The sequence below is a fragment of the Geotrypetes seraphini genome, chromosome 5 (assembly GCF_902459505.1).
Source record: "Geotrypetes seraphini chromosome 5, aGeoSer1.1, whole genome shotgun sequence".
Lineage (NCBI taxonomy): Eukaryota > Metazoa > Chordata > Amphibia > Gymnophiona > Dermophiidae > Geotrypetes > Geotrypetes seraphini.
Window position 1 is genome coordinate 267,923,496 of NC_047088.1, and position 13,600 is coordinate 267,937,095.

The 13,600-nt window shown below is 42.5% G+C and overlaps 1 protein-coding gene across 4 annotated transcripts in view; it reads left to right on the forward strand.

Moving 5' to 3' along the window:
* The window catches only part of PTPRN (protein tyrosine phosphatase receptor type N), a 152,934-nt gene that overhangs the window by 99,632 nt on the left and 39,702 nt on the right, over nt 1-13,600 (forward strand). For all 4 annotated transcript variants that reach the window (XM_033946754.1, XM_033946756.1, XM_033946757.1 and 1 more), the window contains 5 exons: nt 2,567-2,779; nt 4,291-4,500; nt 4,937-5,084; nt 12,491-12,564; nt 12,792-12,869. In XM_033946754.1, the coding sequence (XP_033802645.1) occupies nt 2,567-2,779; nt 4,291-4,500; nt 4,937-5,084; nt 12,491-12,564; nt 12,792-12,869 (723 nt within the window). The remainder of the gene's footprint in view (nt 1-2,566; nt 2,780-4,290; nt 4,501-4,936; nt 5,085-12,490; nt 12,565-12,791; nt 12,870-13,600) is intronic.

Genomic DNA, 13,600 nt, shown 5'->3' on the forward strand with positions numbered 1-13,600 from the left:
TAATTAATCTCTTGGATTTGTTTCTGGAGAATGTGGTGAAGCCATTTAGCCAAGCTGTGTTTAGAAAAGATTGGACAAGATCCTGGCAGAGAAATCCTCAAATCATTGTTAAACAAGACTTGGGGGAAGCCACTAATAATCCCTGAGGGGTCAGTAGCATGGAATCTACCTCTTTGGATACTGCCAAGTACTCGCGACTTTGATGTGTAGCCGCTGTTGGAAACAGAATACTGGGCCTGACAGACTTCTGGTCCAATTACCCAGTATGACAGTTCTTAAGTTCATATGTTATTTTTCTATGTGTCTATAAATCTTGATAAGAGGAGAGAGCATTCTAGAACAGTGCATAAACATTTTTGACCAAGGCCACATCACCCTTTGAGTCTATCCAAGAGCTGGAAATACTGCATGTCATTAATAAATGTTAAATTTATATGTATTTATAAGTAAAAATTGTCCAGAATGAAAGGTCACGGTATAAAGTTCCAGGGTAGTGGACTCAGAGAACCTTACCAGAAAATATTTCCTTCTGGAAAGGGTGTTGGATTCATTGGATGGCTTCCTAGTGGAAACAATGGAGACACAAAGCCAAAGAAGGCTTCAAGAAAGACCAGAATAAGCACAGAGGATTACTAGTTATAAAGGAAAGTAAAACATCAAGTGAAGCGTTTGCATTGCACCATTAAGAATTATGTGATACAGAGTTTGATGGTGGAGCAGAGAATTCTGGGAGTGGGTGACATATAGGCTGGTAGCATAGGAAGCACATGCAGATAGTGCTGGGAGCATGAAATAGAAGCGGGAAGAGGTTTGTCGGGAGTGTAGAGTGTGACAGAGGTTTGGTGATGGTACAGTGAGTGTAAGCAGAGTACCCCATGGGGGTGCGACAGAGGCTGAGCGATATTTGGTGGTGTGGAAGTGGGTGACATAGCTTCATGGTGGCATGGAGAGAAATCCAGGATGACCGCATGGGGTAAAAATAAGGGCAGTGGGCTGAGAACCTGGGTTTAATTCTGTGTGACTCGGGCAAGCGACTTAACTGCTTCGATTGTGAGCCCACTAGGGACAATGAAAGTACCTTCATATAAATGTAAATAGCTGTGGTTGTACCACAGAAAGGTGGTATATCAAATCCAAGAGCCCTTTCTCCCTTTCAATTAGTCTCTCAGCCCCTAGAAAGGTGCAGGGCTCGGTGGGCTGTGTATCCTGCACTAGCTTTGCTGTCTGCTAGCATCAACCTTTGGGTGCTGGGAGCTTCTTTAGATCTGTCCTTTTTTTCTGCCAGAGTTTCCTGTTATCTTTCCAGGATATAGCACTGCACCCTCCTATAACGAAATATTCATTTTGATTGAGTTTAGAGGAAGTGGCAGGTTGCTGTGGTGAATCCAGACCCTGTTCAAGCTCATTCAAGCTTATGATTCAAGGTGTGGTGCTTTTCCATTGCTCTGTTGCTTTGCTCTTGGGGTCCATGGTCATCATACTGGCAGATTAAGTAGACGTGACAAAGGCCGGACGTACTGCTGTCATCAAGTCACCTGCGGAAGGAGGGTAACGGGGTGCCTTACCTTCTAACTCTTCATTTCTTCTGGCAGCTGTTTGGATTTTCTTGGGTGGAGGGGGTCTAAATTCTGAAGAGGACAGGAAATTACTGGATGGGAGCCATTTAAGAATTTGAAACCTGGGATCTACCAGGAGGTGATCCAGAAGTGCATTTATTTATTCAATTTTCTATACCATTCTTCCAGGGGAGCTCAGAATGGTATACAGTAATTTATTCAGGTACGTAAGCATTTTCCCTGTCTGTCCCGGTGGGCTCAAAATCGAAACAGATACCATCATCGGACAGTCATAGGGACACATGGGGACAGGGCACAAGGAACATACAAACTAAACTAAACCTTACGCTTCTATACCACATCCTCTCTATAAAGATAAAGCTTGGCACGGTTTACATGAACATTAAAATAAGGAAAAATACACAATAAGAATTAGTGCCTATGAAGAGAGCAGCCAAGTTTACATTTTTGAGAATAGCCAAGTTTTCAGATGTTTTCAGAATAATTGGAAGGAGCCCAGATTCCACAGCTGGGTAGGAAGGTTATTCCAAAGCTCAGGAGGAGCCACAAACTGGCACAGAGCAACACAGACATATAGACAGGGAGCCACCACCAACAAAATGAAACTCGGTAATGCCAGGGAGGGTTGGGGTGCAGAGAGAGAAATGATGCTGAACTTCTCATGTGCCCTGTGCCTAAAGGTCTGGATTGAGGAGGGGGCTCCGGCTCAATGCTTAAAACCTCAACTCAGCTTCAGCACTGAGCAAGCTGCCTCTCAGTTGGGAAGAGGGCTCCATTTCCAATGCTGAGTCTTTCCCCAGCCCTACCATGGAGTGAGTTGTCGCTGAATGATGTCAGAAGGGGGCTCCATTTCTGTGCTAAGTTCCTCCCAGCAAACTATTTCTGGACTGGGGAGGGGGCTTAGTCACCATGCAAAATCTCTTATTGTGGGGAGGGGGCACCTGATGTGTGTACTCATGAATTAATCCTTCTTGTTGCTTCCCTGGCAGAGGAATGCTGCCAAACTGTTTCCACATTCAGCACATTTTGGGGACACTTTCCGTTTCGTGCTGCTTACCTTCATTGCCGTGGCCTGTATTGCTGGGATTGTTATTGCTGCAACTGTCATCTTCTGCCTACGTCAGCATGCCAAGCAGCGTGAGAAGGAGCGGCTGGCAGCACTGGTCCCCGAGGGAGCTGTCGACTCCAGTTTGGAGTATCAGGTATGGGGCAGAACACAATGGTAAGGGATCTAGAAGAAACCATCTTAGTCCATTCATCAGGAAAAAATATGCAGAAACTGAAGGTGTAAGACCAAGGGTCCCCTTTTCCTATGGGGCAGTAGCACGTACTGAGGGACTCGGACTCCCCATCAGACACTAACAAACAATATAATAGAACAGGTCCTGGAGGTCCTTGTGATTTTGAAGGGTTTGTAGAGTACACAATGCTGAGGGCAATGGGTTACGAATGGGGCATCTGATCTCTCTCCTGTACAGTAAGGGTCACTAGGAGCACTGGACTAAGGAAGGGTTATAGGTCTGTCTTTCTCCTGTACAGTGTGGATTTCTAGAGGTGTGGAGGGCCATTTTCGAAACAGACTTGGATGTTTCACGCAAGACATCCAAAGTCAGAAGTATAGAAATGTCTATTTTTGAAAGCCAAACCGCTAGACATCCAAAAATATTTTCCTTTTGAAAATCGCCTACTTGGACATCTTGGCCGACAGGATGTCCAACACTTAGGATGCCTAACTTTTTACCCCATTTTTAACCACAAAATTGGTCAAGTTGGAAATGTTCAAATCCAGATCATTTGGATGTGGGAGTGGCAATCATTGTGATGGTCCTGCCACACAGACATACCCTTAGAAGGCACTTCTATCAACTTCATGTAAAGGGTACCAGATGTACATCTCACCATAACCCGCTTATAATGTATGGTGAGCCCTCCAAAACTCCCCCAAACCTTACTAGACCCAACTGTCTACTACCCCAATAGCCCTTATGGCTGCAGGAGGTACCTATATAGCAGTAGAGTAGAGTTTTGGTGGGTTTTGATGGTCTCACACTTTCCACCATAAATGTAGTGGTTAGAGTGGCTCATGGGCCTGGGTCTTCCACCCACCAGGTTACTTAAGACACCTACATGATGCTGTTCTAGGCTTTCCCATACTAAGTACTGCTGTCTAGAGACAGGCATATATTCTTTCATTCTGATTTTTGGGACGGGGGTGTCATGCCTTCATGTATCCAGTGGTCATCTGGCTAGTTTGGGTCCCTTTGTGACACTTAGATGTTCTGAGCTAGAACTGTTTTAGAAGTATCCAGGATGTTTTGGTGGAAGGTTCAATTATCGCCACAAGATGTCCAAGTTAAGCCCACCCATAACATGCCTTCCAATATGCCCCCTAGAATCTGGATGAGCAGTGGGCAAAACGTTTCAATAGGTGTCTGGAAAAATGGCTTTGAAAATTAGCATTTGGATGTCCTGGTTATTAGGATTTCCAAGTGCTGACTTAGAAGGTTTTTAGATGTCTTTATGTTTTGATTATGAGCCCCATAGGGTTATGAATGGGGTACTTGGTTTCTTTTTCCCCTCTACAGTGTGGAAGGAGTACTTGATCTTTTTATCTCCTGTACTGGAGTTGCTGGAAGCACAGCATTATGGCAAAGGAGTATCTGGTCTCAGGACAACGGCTCTTGGTTGAACTCTTTTTGTTACTTCCTCACAGAAACTCTGCAGACAGCACATGGCAGCAAAGTCACTCTTCAGTCGCTCTGAAGCATCTGCAGCGACAGCAGAGAATTCCCGCATCAGCAGTGTCTCCTCACAGTTCAGTGATCTACCCCAGGCCAGTCCTAGTTCCCACAGTAGCACCCCTTCCTGGTGCGAGGAGCCAGTCCAGTCAAACATGGATATTTCCACTGGTCACATGATCTTGGTGAGTTTCAGGGATTAGTCAAGGAAGGAAAGACACAATGAAAGGGACTGGGCAAAAGGAAATAGGGAGAGGGAAGAGTTACTGATGGAAGAGAGGGGTGGGGAGGAAACAGGATATGGAAGCAGAGCAGTATCAAAGATTATGGAGGAAAGGAGCTTATCTTAGGTCAAGCAGGCAGCATATTCTCATATGTGTAATTTATAATGAGTGAGTAAATATGGCTGAAGCAGAAATACAGGCTATGAGGAAATAGTACGTGTGTACCAAAGACCAAGGCCAAGAGTAGATGAATGCATTGGCGAGAGAGGCAGTGAATAGATAGAGTATACTGAAGTGAGTAGATGGAGTAGCAAAAGAGCAAAGATAGAGACCATGAGTAGATGAGATATCCTGGAGTCAGAGGCTTTGAATAATACTGTTCTATTCATTCATATAGGCGTACATGGAAGATCATTTAAGGAATAGGGATCGACTGGCTAAAGAGTGGCATGCTCTCTGTCAATACCAGGCTGAGCCCAACAGCTGTGCTTTAGCAAAGGGAGAGAGCAACCTGAAGAAGAATCGGAATCCAGATTATGTGCCATGTGAGTATCCAACTCCTATCTTCAGGTCTGTTGCCAAATTCTAGCATCTGAGCCTTTATCAGCAGAACCCATACGCTAGAACATAAAAATACACCACAATGGGTCAGACTAATGGTCCATCTAGCCCAGTAGCCTGTCCTCACGATGGCCAATCCAGGTCACAAGTACCTGGCAGAAACCCAAATAGTAGCAACATTTCAGAATCTCACAGAGTAGCAAGATTCCATAACCCCAAATAGTAGAAGCATTCTATGTGGAATCCCCAAAGAGTAGCAGCATTCCATGCTACCGATCTAGGGCAAGCAATGGCTTCCCCTTTGTTTGCCTCAATAGCAGACTATGAACTTTTCCTCCAGGAACTTGTACAAGTCTTTATTTAAACCAGCTACATTAACCGCTCTTACCACATCCTCTGGCAATGCGTTCCATAGTTTAACTATTCTCCGAGTGAAAAAATATTTCCTCCCATTGGTTTTATTATTTATTTTATTTAAAAAATTTCTATACCGCTTAAAACTAAATGGTTTACATAATTTACATACATAATTTTGTAAAAGACACAAAAACAAACAATCTTCAGAAATCATATCTACAAACTAATACTATAGCTTATATAATGAGAATCATGAATAATTCATCAACTGTGCAGAGAGGAAAATTATTGGCTAAAAAAAGGCATCTACAAATAATTGCGTCTTGAGTAATTTTCTAAACATGCCCTTTTGACTACAGTTTCGTATTTGGCCTACAAGGGAGTTCCATTTTTTAATTCCTGTATTTTTGAATGTCCCCTAGTCTTTGTAATTTTTGATGGAGTAAAAAAAAAATAGATTCACTTGTACCCATTCTATAGTAGTGACTTGATGAATTATAGATCTAAAAATAAATCAGTTTTCTGCTAGTTCAGTAAGGTCCTCCAGTGTCATCCCCATAGTTGTTTTCATTGTGTCCAGCCATCTGATTTCAGGTCGCTCTCTTCGCCTGGTTCCTTCGATCTTCCCAAACACGATGTTCTTCTCCAATGATCTTTCTCTTCTGACAGAATGACCAAATTAAGACAATCATAACTTCATCATTTAGGCTTCTAGTGACATAACTGATTTGATATCTTCCAGAATCAATTTGTTAGTTCTTCTGGCAGTCCATGGCATGCATAAAATCCTTTTCCAACACCAAAGTTCAAATGAGTCAATCTTTTTTCTGTCTTGTTTCAGTAATGTCCAGCTTTCGCATCCGTAATTATCACTGAGAAAATCAGTGCATGGACAAGTCTGATCTTCGTTTCGAGTGTTATTTCCTTGCCTTTGAATACTTTTGCTGAGAGCCTTCATTGAAGAGTGACCAAGTGCTATTTTGTGGAGTATTTCTTCCCTGCTAGTTGTTTCTTTGTTTACAAAAGAGCCCAGGAGATTGAAATCCTTTACAACTTCTATTCTATCACCTTCAAGCTCGTAATCTTCATCATTTTCTGAGTTTATGGTCTTCGTCTTATTTGTGTTCAGTTATGATCCCATTTATGACTTTTTGGCTTTGACTTTTCTCAGTAGATTTGGCATGTCTTCTTTGCTGCTGGTGATAAGTGTTGTATCATCTGCATAGCATAGGTTGTTTATATTTTGGCCATCAACTTTGAAACCAATGCTTTCTTCTTCCAAATTTGTTCTGAAGATGGCTTTGCCGTTAAGTTTAAATAGGTAAGATGACAAGATGCATCCTTGCCTAACGCCATGCTTGATTGAAAACCAATCAATGTTGCCATATTCTGTTCTCACTACAGCTTCTTGATTTTCATAGAGGCTATTTATCCAGTGGCATACCTAGCATATGTGACACCCGGGGCCCATCATTCTTTGACACCCCCATCTATATGAAAAATATGATTTTTAGTAACAATCCACATATCGCACAACAAGAGTGTACCTAGGAAAAGGCAGCATCTTAAATACTGCAGTGAGAACTAGAACACCAACACATACATTGTAAAACTAAACAAGCCAGATCCTGCACAGTCAATTGATCCTGTACAGTCGATGCTATCAGAAAGCCATGTCCTTTTCATAGACACAGAACAGATACACACTCGCCCAATATGGAATAATCACAAACTAAAAATAGAAATATGTAGACAAAAGTTAAACTGAACCGCCAAGAAACCAGACTCTGCATACAATGCAACACCACAACACCACAAAAACAGTAATGCATGTCCTCTAATACTGTGCAAAATATAAAGACAGTAGATGTAAATTTGAAAAAACTGATACATAACAATCTGATACATAACAAATTAACAAATAAAAATAAAACAAATAATGAGAAATAAGAAAATACCATTTTATTGGACTAATCCCCGTAAGCTCGGTCCCCATCCCCGCAAACCATCAGATTCCATCCACACAAGCCTTGAATTGTTTTATATTGAACTTATTATATTAAAGTATAAAAAGGAAACAATATTCTGTACAATTGTCAATTTATAAATCAGCGTCTTCTCCCCACTCTCTCTTCCCCATTTCCCTTCAACGTCCTCAGCCCACTCTCTCTCCACTTTCCTTCAGCACACGCACAAAAAACAAGCAAGTAATTTTATATCATTTTCATTCTATTCATTCATAGAAATTAAAGTCTAAATAATGCCAGTCACATAACAAAACATGATTTTACAAAAATAATTCCCTGCACAGTCAAGCCTGCAAGTATTACTAGATGTCTTTCAGCAGCTCCCCTCATTCCCTCCCCCTTGCCTTCGTGGCCAAGTCAAAATGATCTACCAACAATAAAATTTTAAAAACACAAAGCACACTGTATGCAGAGAAAATGTTAATTATCATTTATATTCCGCGGGTTTTCAAAGAGGTCAAGGCAGATGACTTTATGCAATGTCACCTCAGTAACAACTATACAAAAATAGACAAATATACCCCCTCCCTTTTTACTAAACCGCGATAGCGGTCAAAACCACTATTGCGGTTTAGTAAAAGAGGGCCATAGTGCAAAATATAGACAGCATATATAAATTCTCAAAACGGACACATTTTGATCAATAAATTGAAAATAAAATCATTTTTCCTACCTTTGTTTGGTAATTTCATCAGTCTCTGGTTGCACTTTATTCTTCTGACTGTGCATCCAATATTTCTTCCCTTCTTTCAGCATCCTGTATGCTTCCTCTCCTCCAGAACTCATTCCCTCCCCCAACTTTTTCTTTGTTTCATCCTGCCCCCTTCTTTCTTTCTCTCTCCATGTCCCCTTTTTTTCTGTATATCTGTCTTTCTCTCTCTCTCTTCGTGCCCCATTAATTTCTTTCTTTCACCCTGCCCCCTTCTTTCTTTCTCCATGTCTGTCTTTCTCTCTCGCTTTCCCTTCGTGCCCCATTTTTTTCTTTCTTTCTTTCTTTCAACCTGCCCCCTTCTTTCTTTCTCTCTCTATGCCCCCTTTCTTTCTGTATGTCTTTCTCTCTCTCTCTCTCTCTCCGTGCTCCATTTCTTTCTTTCTTTCACCCTGCCCCCTTCTTTCTTTCTCTCTCCATGCTCCCTTTCTTTCTCTATGTCTGCCTTTCTCTCTCTCCGTGCCCCATTTCTTTTTTTTGTTTCATACTGCCCCCTTTTTTTCTGGCTCCCTATCCCCCCCTTTCTTTCTTTCTTTCTCCCTGCCCTCCCCCCATGCCACCGCCATTGGGAAATATGCTGCTGCCACCGCCACCGGGGAAAGGCTGCCACTGCCGCCATTGGGAATAGGCCGGCGCCGAGTTCTCCCTCCCTGCTTTTCTTCCCCGTGGGGCCGACCAACTCTCGCCGCCCAACATCAATTCTAACATCGGAGAAGACATTCCGGGCCAGCCAGGCTGCGATTGGCTGGCCTAGAACGTCCTCTCCGACGTCAGAATTGACGTCGGGTAGCGAGAGTTGGTCGGCCCCGCGGGGAAGAAAAGCAGGGAGGGAGAACTCGATGCCGGCCTGTTCCCGATGGCGTCAGTGGCAGCATTTCCCTGGTGGCAGCCTATTCCCTGGTGGGTGGCCAGCTGTGCACCCCCTTGGGGCATGCACCCGGGGCAGACTGCCCCTCCCTTGGTACGCCACTGTATTTATCAGCTGAGTTATGTGCTTTGGTATTCCTATTTGTGATAGAGTTCTCCATAGTTTACATAACATAACATAAATCTTTATTTATATACTGCGAAAGCCTTTCAGTTCAATATGGTTTACAGGAAAAGTGGCTGAAGAGAGTTGGTGATCTACAACAATCGAAAAAGTACAGAAACACATAGAGGGAGGTTAAACAGGGTTTTATAAGGAGGGAGATAATGTTAAATAGTAAAGATCATAGCTTTACAGCAACAGCTAGAATAGAGTGTTACTTTAAGCTGGGTTGTCCTGTTTGGGGAAGAGGTGCATTTTTAGGAGCTTTCTAAAATAAATGTAAGAGGTTGATCTTTGGAGGCTGCTTGATAGGATAGGAGTCTGTTGATGAATCTCTTGTGGGTGCAGCCTTTAGTTGAAGGGAAGGCAAAGAATGATTGAAGTCGAGTGGATCGTCTGGATTGGGAAAATGAGAATTGATTGGTGAGATAGTTGGGCAATACACTGTATAGAACTTTATAAAAGAGGCAGCTGAATTTGAAAAGTATTCAACTCTCAATTTTCAGCCAATGAAGTTTGTGGTAGTAAGGTGTAATGTGATCGTTTATCGTTATCCGCAAAGTTAACAGCTTTGCTGTAGTCGATGAACCAAAAGTATAGAGGTTTTTGGTATTTTTTTGCTTTTTTCCAGTATCCATCTAACATTGACTATAATCTCTTGTTCCTCAACCTTTTCTGAAACCAGCCTGAACCTCAGGTAGTTTTTGCTCAACATATGATTGTAGCCTTCGTTGAATTATTTTCAGAGATATTTTGCTGGCATATGGAATTCATGCAATCATTCTGTAGTTATGACAGTCCTTGGCATCACCTTTCTTCAGTACAGGTATGAACAGTGATCTTCTTCAATTGGTTGGCTCGTTCTATACAACTTGGGATTTTGTAAACCAGTCATATATCCCCTCAGCCGTCTCTTTTCCAAGCTGAAAAGTCCTATCCTATTTAGTCTTTCCTCATACAAGAGGAAGTTCTTTAGTCACATTTCTAAGTGAGCCTAGAATATGGCATTGCACAAACTTTTCCTCGCCCCAGTCTCTCCTTTTTCTGGAGCCCTGCACCATTCACAAGCTGGAGACCCGTTTCTGACCACCTAATAAGATAAACAGCCTGAGCAACAAAATTCCTCCATCCTATGAATATATTCCCATAGCACCCTCCTAATATCCAGCTAATGCAACTGCCACTGCTCTTGATATATCTTCAGCTTCAGGATCCTTGCGAGACAGTGCCACTATGCTGATGCACTTGGATCAGACTGTGATGAACCAAAGAGCTTCTCCTTGCTCTACTGATGGACACAAATCCATCCAGGTGTCACCTTTTGACATGCAGCACAGCTACGGATATGTATCTAGTACAACTATTAATTTTTTTCTGTCAGACATCAGGGCTATCAGACATACACAGGGCTGTACAGAGTGATGAAGGAGACAGTCTCTGCTCGAAAGAGCTTACAATCTAAACAGACAAACAGAATACCAGGTGGGGAATACAGTTAGAGGGGATGGTTAATGTGCTGGCTAGGGTGGTGATCAGTGGGCAGTGGGAAGTAAGGTTATGGTGGGGGGTTCAGCCTACTTTTAAACAAGGTAAGGAAAGGGGCATGATGGACCAACTCAGGTAGTTTATTCCAGGCATAGGGGGCAGCTAGATGAAAGGAATGAAGTCTGGAACTGCCAGTGGAGGAGAAGAGTACAGATAAAAGCATTTTGAAGCTGTTGATGCCTTCTTCTTCTGGAGCATTGGGAGCAAAATAGCCATTGTGCAAATCGCAATTGTATCAAAAATTAAGTAAACTTTTATTAGCAATAGAAATCCTTAAGAAATGGGGAGGAGGTACTGGAAAACTGAGATGACCAAAGCAAAGGAAAAAGTTTTTAAAGGGCTTTGGAGATGAGAATTCATATTTGGTGAGCTCCACAGAAAAACTGGGCCTTAGGTGGGAAATGTCACAGTTCAGGAAGCTCTGTGGCCTGGGCTCTGTCATGATAGCACTAGCTTATGAGGACTGCATATCATGCTTGTTCTGGTGAACTTGACGTTCTGTCAATGCATTTAATAAGTTTCCCCACATGCGGAAGACACAGTGGTACATATAGGGTCATTGAAGTAGGTATGTCCTTCTTTGGCCTCTCTGGGTAGATCAGAAACTACCCTTACATCTTTAAGGCGATATTAAAAACTTGCTACTTTAGGTTGTAGTTCAGAATCTTCTGCCACAAATACAGAATGTTTGTTTTTTGTTGCTGGTGTTCGTTTCTACTTTTATATTCTTTTGTCTCTCTTGTATGAGTCTCTTTTCCTCCTATTTATGGAGTTCCTTTCCATATTCTACACTGCCTTGATCTGCAAAGCCAGTAATGGTGGTTTCTAAAGTCTAAATAAACATAGCCATAGTCATCTTCGGAGGGTAGCTTGAGCAGACTAGAAACATGATGGCAAATAAAGGCCAAATGGCCCATCTAGTCTGCCCATCTGCAGTAACCATTATCTCTTTGTCTCTCCGAGAGATCCCACGTGCCTATCCCAGGCCCTCTTGAATTCAGACACAGTCTCTGTCTCCACCACCTCTTCTGGGAGACTGTTCCACGCTTCTACCACCCTTTCCATAAAAAAGTATTTCCTAGATTTCTCCGGAGCCTATCACCTCTTAACTTCATCCTATGCCCTCTCATTGCAGAGTTTCCTTTCAAATGAAAGCGACTCGACTCATACACATTTATGCCACGTAGGTATTTGAACGTCTCTATCATATCTCCCCTCTTCCACCTTTCCTCCATAGTATACAGATTGAGATCTTTAAGTCTGTCACCATGTGCCTTATCACGAAGACCACGCACCATTTTAGTAGCCATCCTCTGGACCGACTCCATCCTTTTTATATATTTTTGAAGGTGCAGCCTCTAGAATTGTACACAATATTTTAAATGAGATCTCACCAGAGTCTTATACAGAGGCATCAATAAAAGATTTATGTGGTGCCACTACTGTCAGACTTAATGATATCCATAGTCAAATGATCAATATTTTGGAATATGTTATTCAGCTGGTTTTCAAGCAGTAATGATACACTAATACAGATATTGCAACATAAGTTGTTCCAAGGAGAAATTATTTTCCTCCTTTGCTTGCAGGCTTCTTTCTAAGATTTTCCTGCTATTAATTTTCACTGCACTATTCAGAATGATTTATTGTATATATACTGAGACCTTGTTCATATTACATGTAAAAGAGTGTTACATCTTGCAGTGTGCAACTCTCTTTCAGATGATCATACAAGGATTAAACTGAAAGTGGATAACAACCCTTCAAGAAGTGATTTCATCAATGCGAGCCCCATTGTAAGTCCTCCCATGTCATTTGTGTGGAGATAAAGTCTCCTCTGTAAGGCCTCCCATGTTGCCTATGTTGTGGATGGAGTTCAGACCATATCACATGTGGATATGGCTCTTAAGAGTTCTCACGCCTCTCTTAGGCATGGGTTTTAATGCTACCTTCATGTTTCATGTAGACGTGACTGCAGTGTTTGCTAACGTCACTCTCATTTCTTTGGTTTCTTCTATTTCAGATCGATCATGACCCACGGATGCCAGCTTACATTGCTACCCAGGGCCCCCTCTCTCACACCATTGCAGATTTCTGGCAGGTGAGCTGGGCTTATATCTTTCAAATGATCCAGTGATATTTAATAAGGGTTTATCAGCTTGCTTCTGTGTTGCTTTTCTTCCAAATAAATGACCCCAAGGCTAGAAGAATACACAAGAGGTACACTTAGCACTTTTGTGGGTTCTCAGATATCAGCAACTGTCATCACAAATCAGCTGTGTCACAGAGGATGACAGCATCATGTTGGGTAGAGAGCACCATTCCCCCTTCACTATTAGAGGGATGAGTGCCCAAAGGTCAGGGCTTCCCACACATTTCAAGAGAAGTGCCATATAGGACATTTCAAATCACCAAAAAGGTTAGTAGGTGCCCTCCTTAGAGTTTAAGGTGGTCAACATGCCATACTACCGTCACCATCTTTGACTGGTGAAACCTGAGTCTTGGGAGTACTGGTCGACAAGTCAATGAAGCCATCCGCGCAATGCGCGGCGGCGGTGAAAAGGGTGAACAGAATGCTAGGAATGATTAAGAAGGGGATCACGAACAGATCGGAGAAGGTTATCATGCCGCTGTACCAGGCCATAGTACGCCCTCACCTGGAATACTGCGTCCAGCACTGGTCGCTGTACATGAAGAAAGACACGGTATTATTTAAAAGGGTCCAGAGAAGAGTGACTAAAATAGTTAAGGGGCTGGAGGAGTTGCCGTACAGCGAGAGATTAGAGAAACTGGGCCTCTACTCCCTTGAAAAGATGAGACTGAGAGGGGACA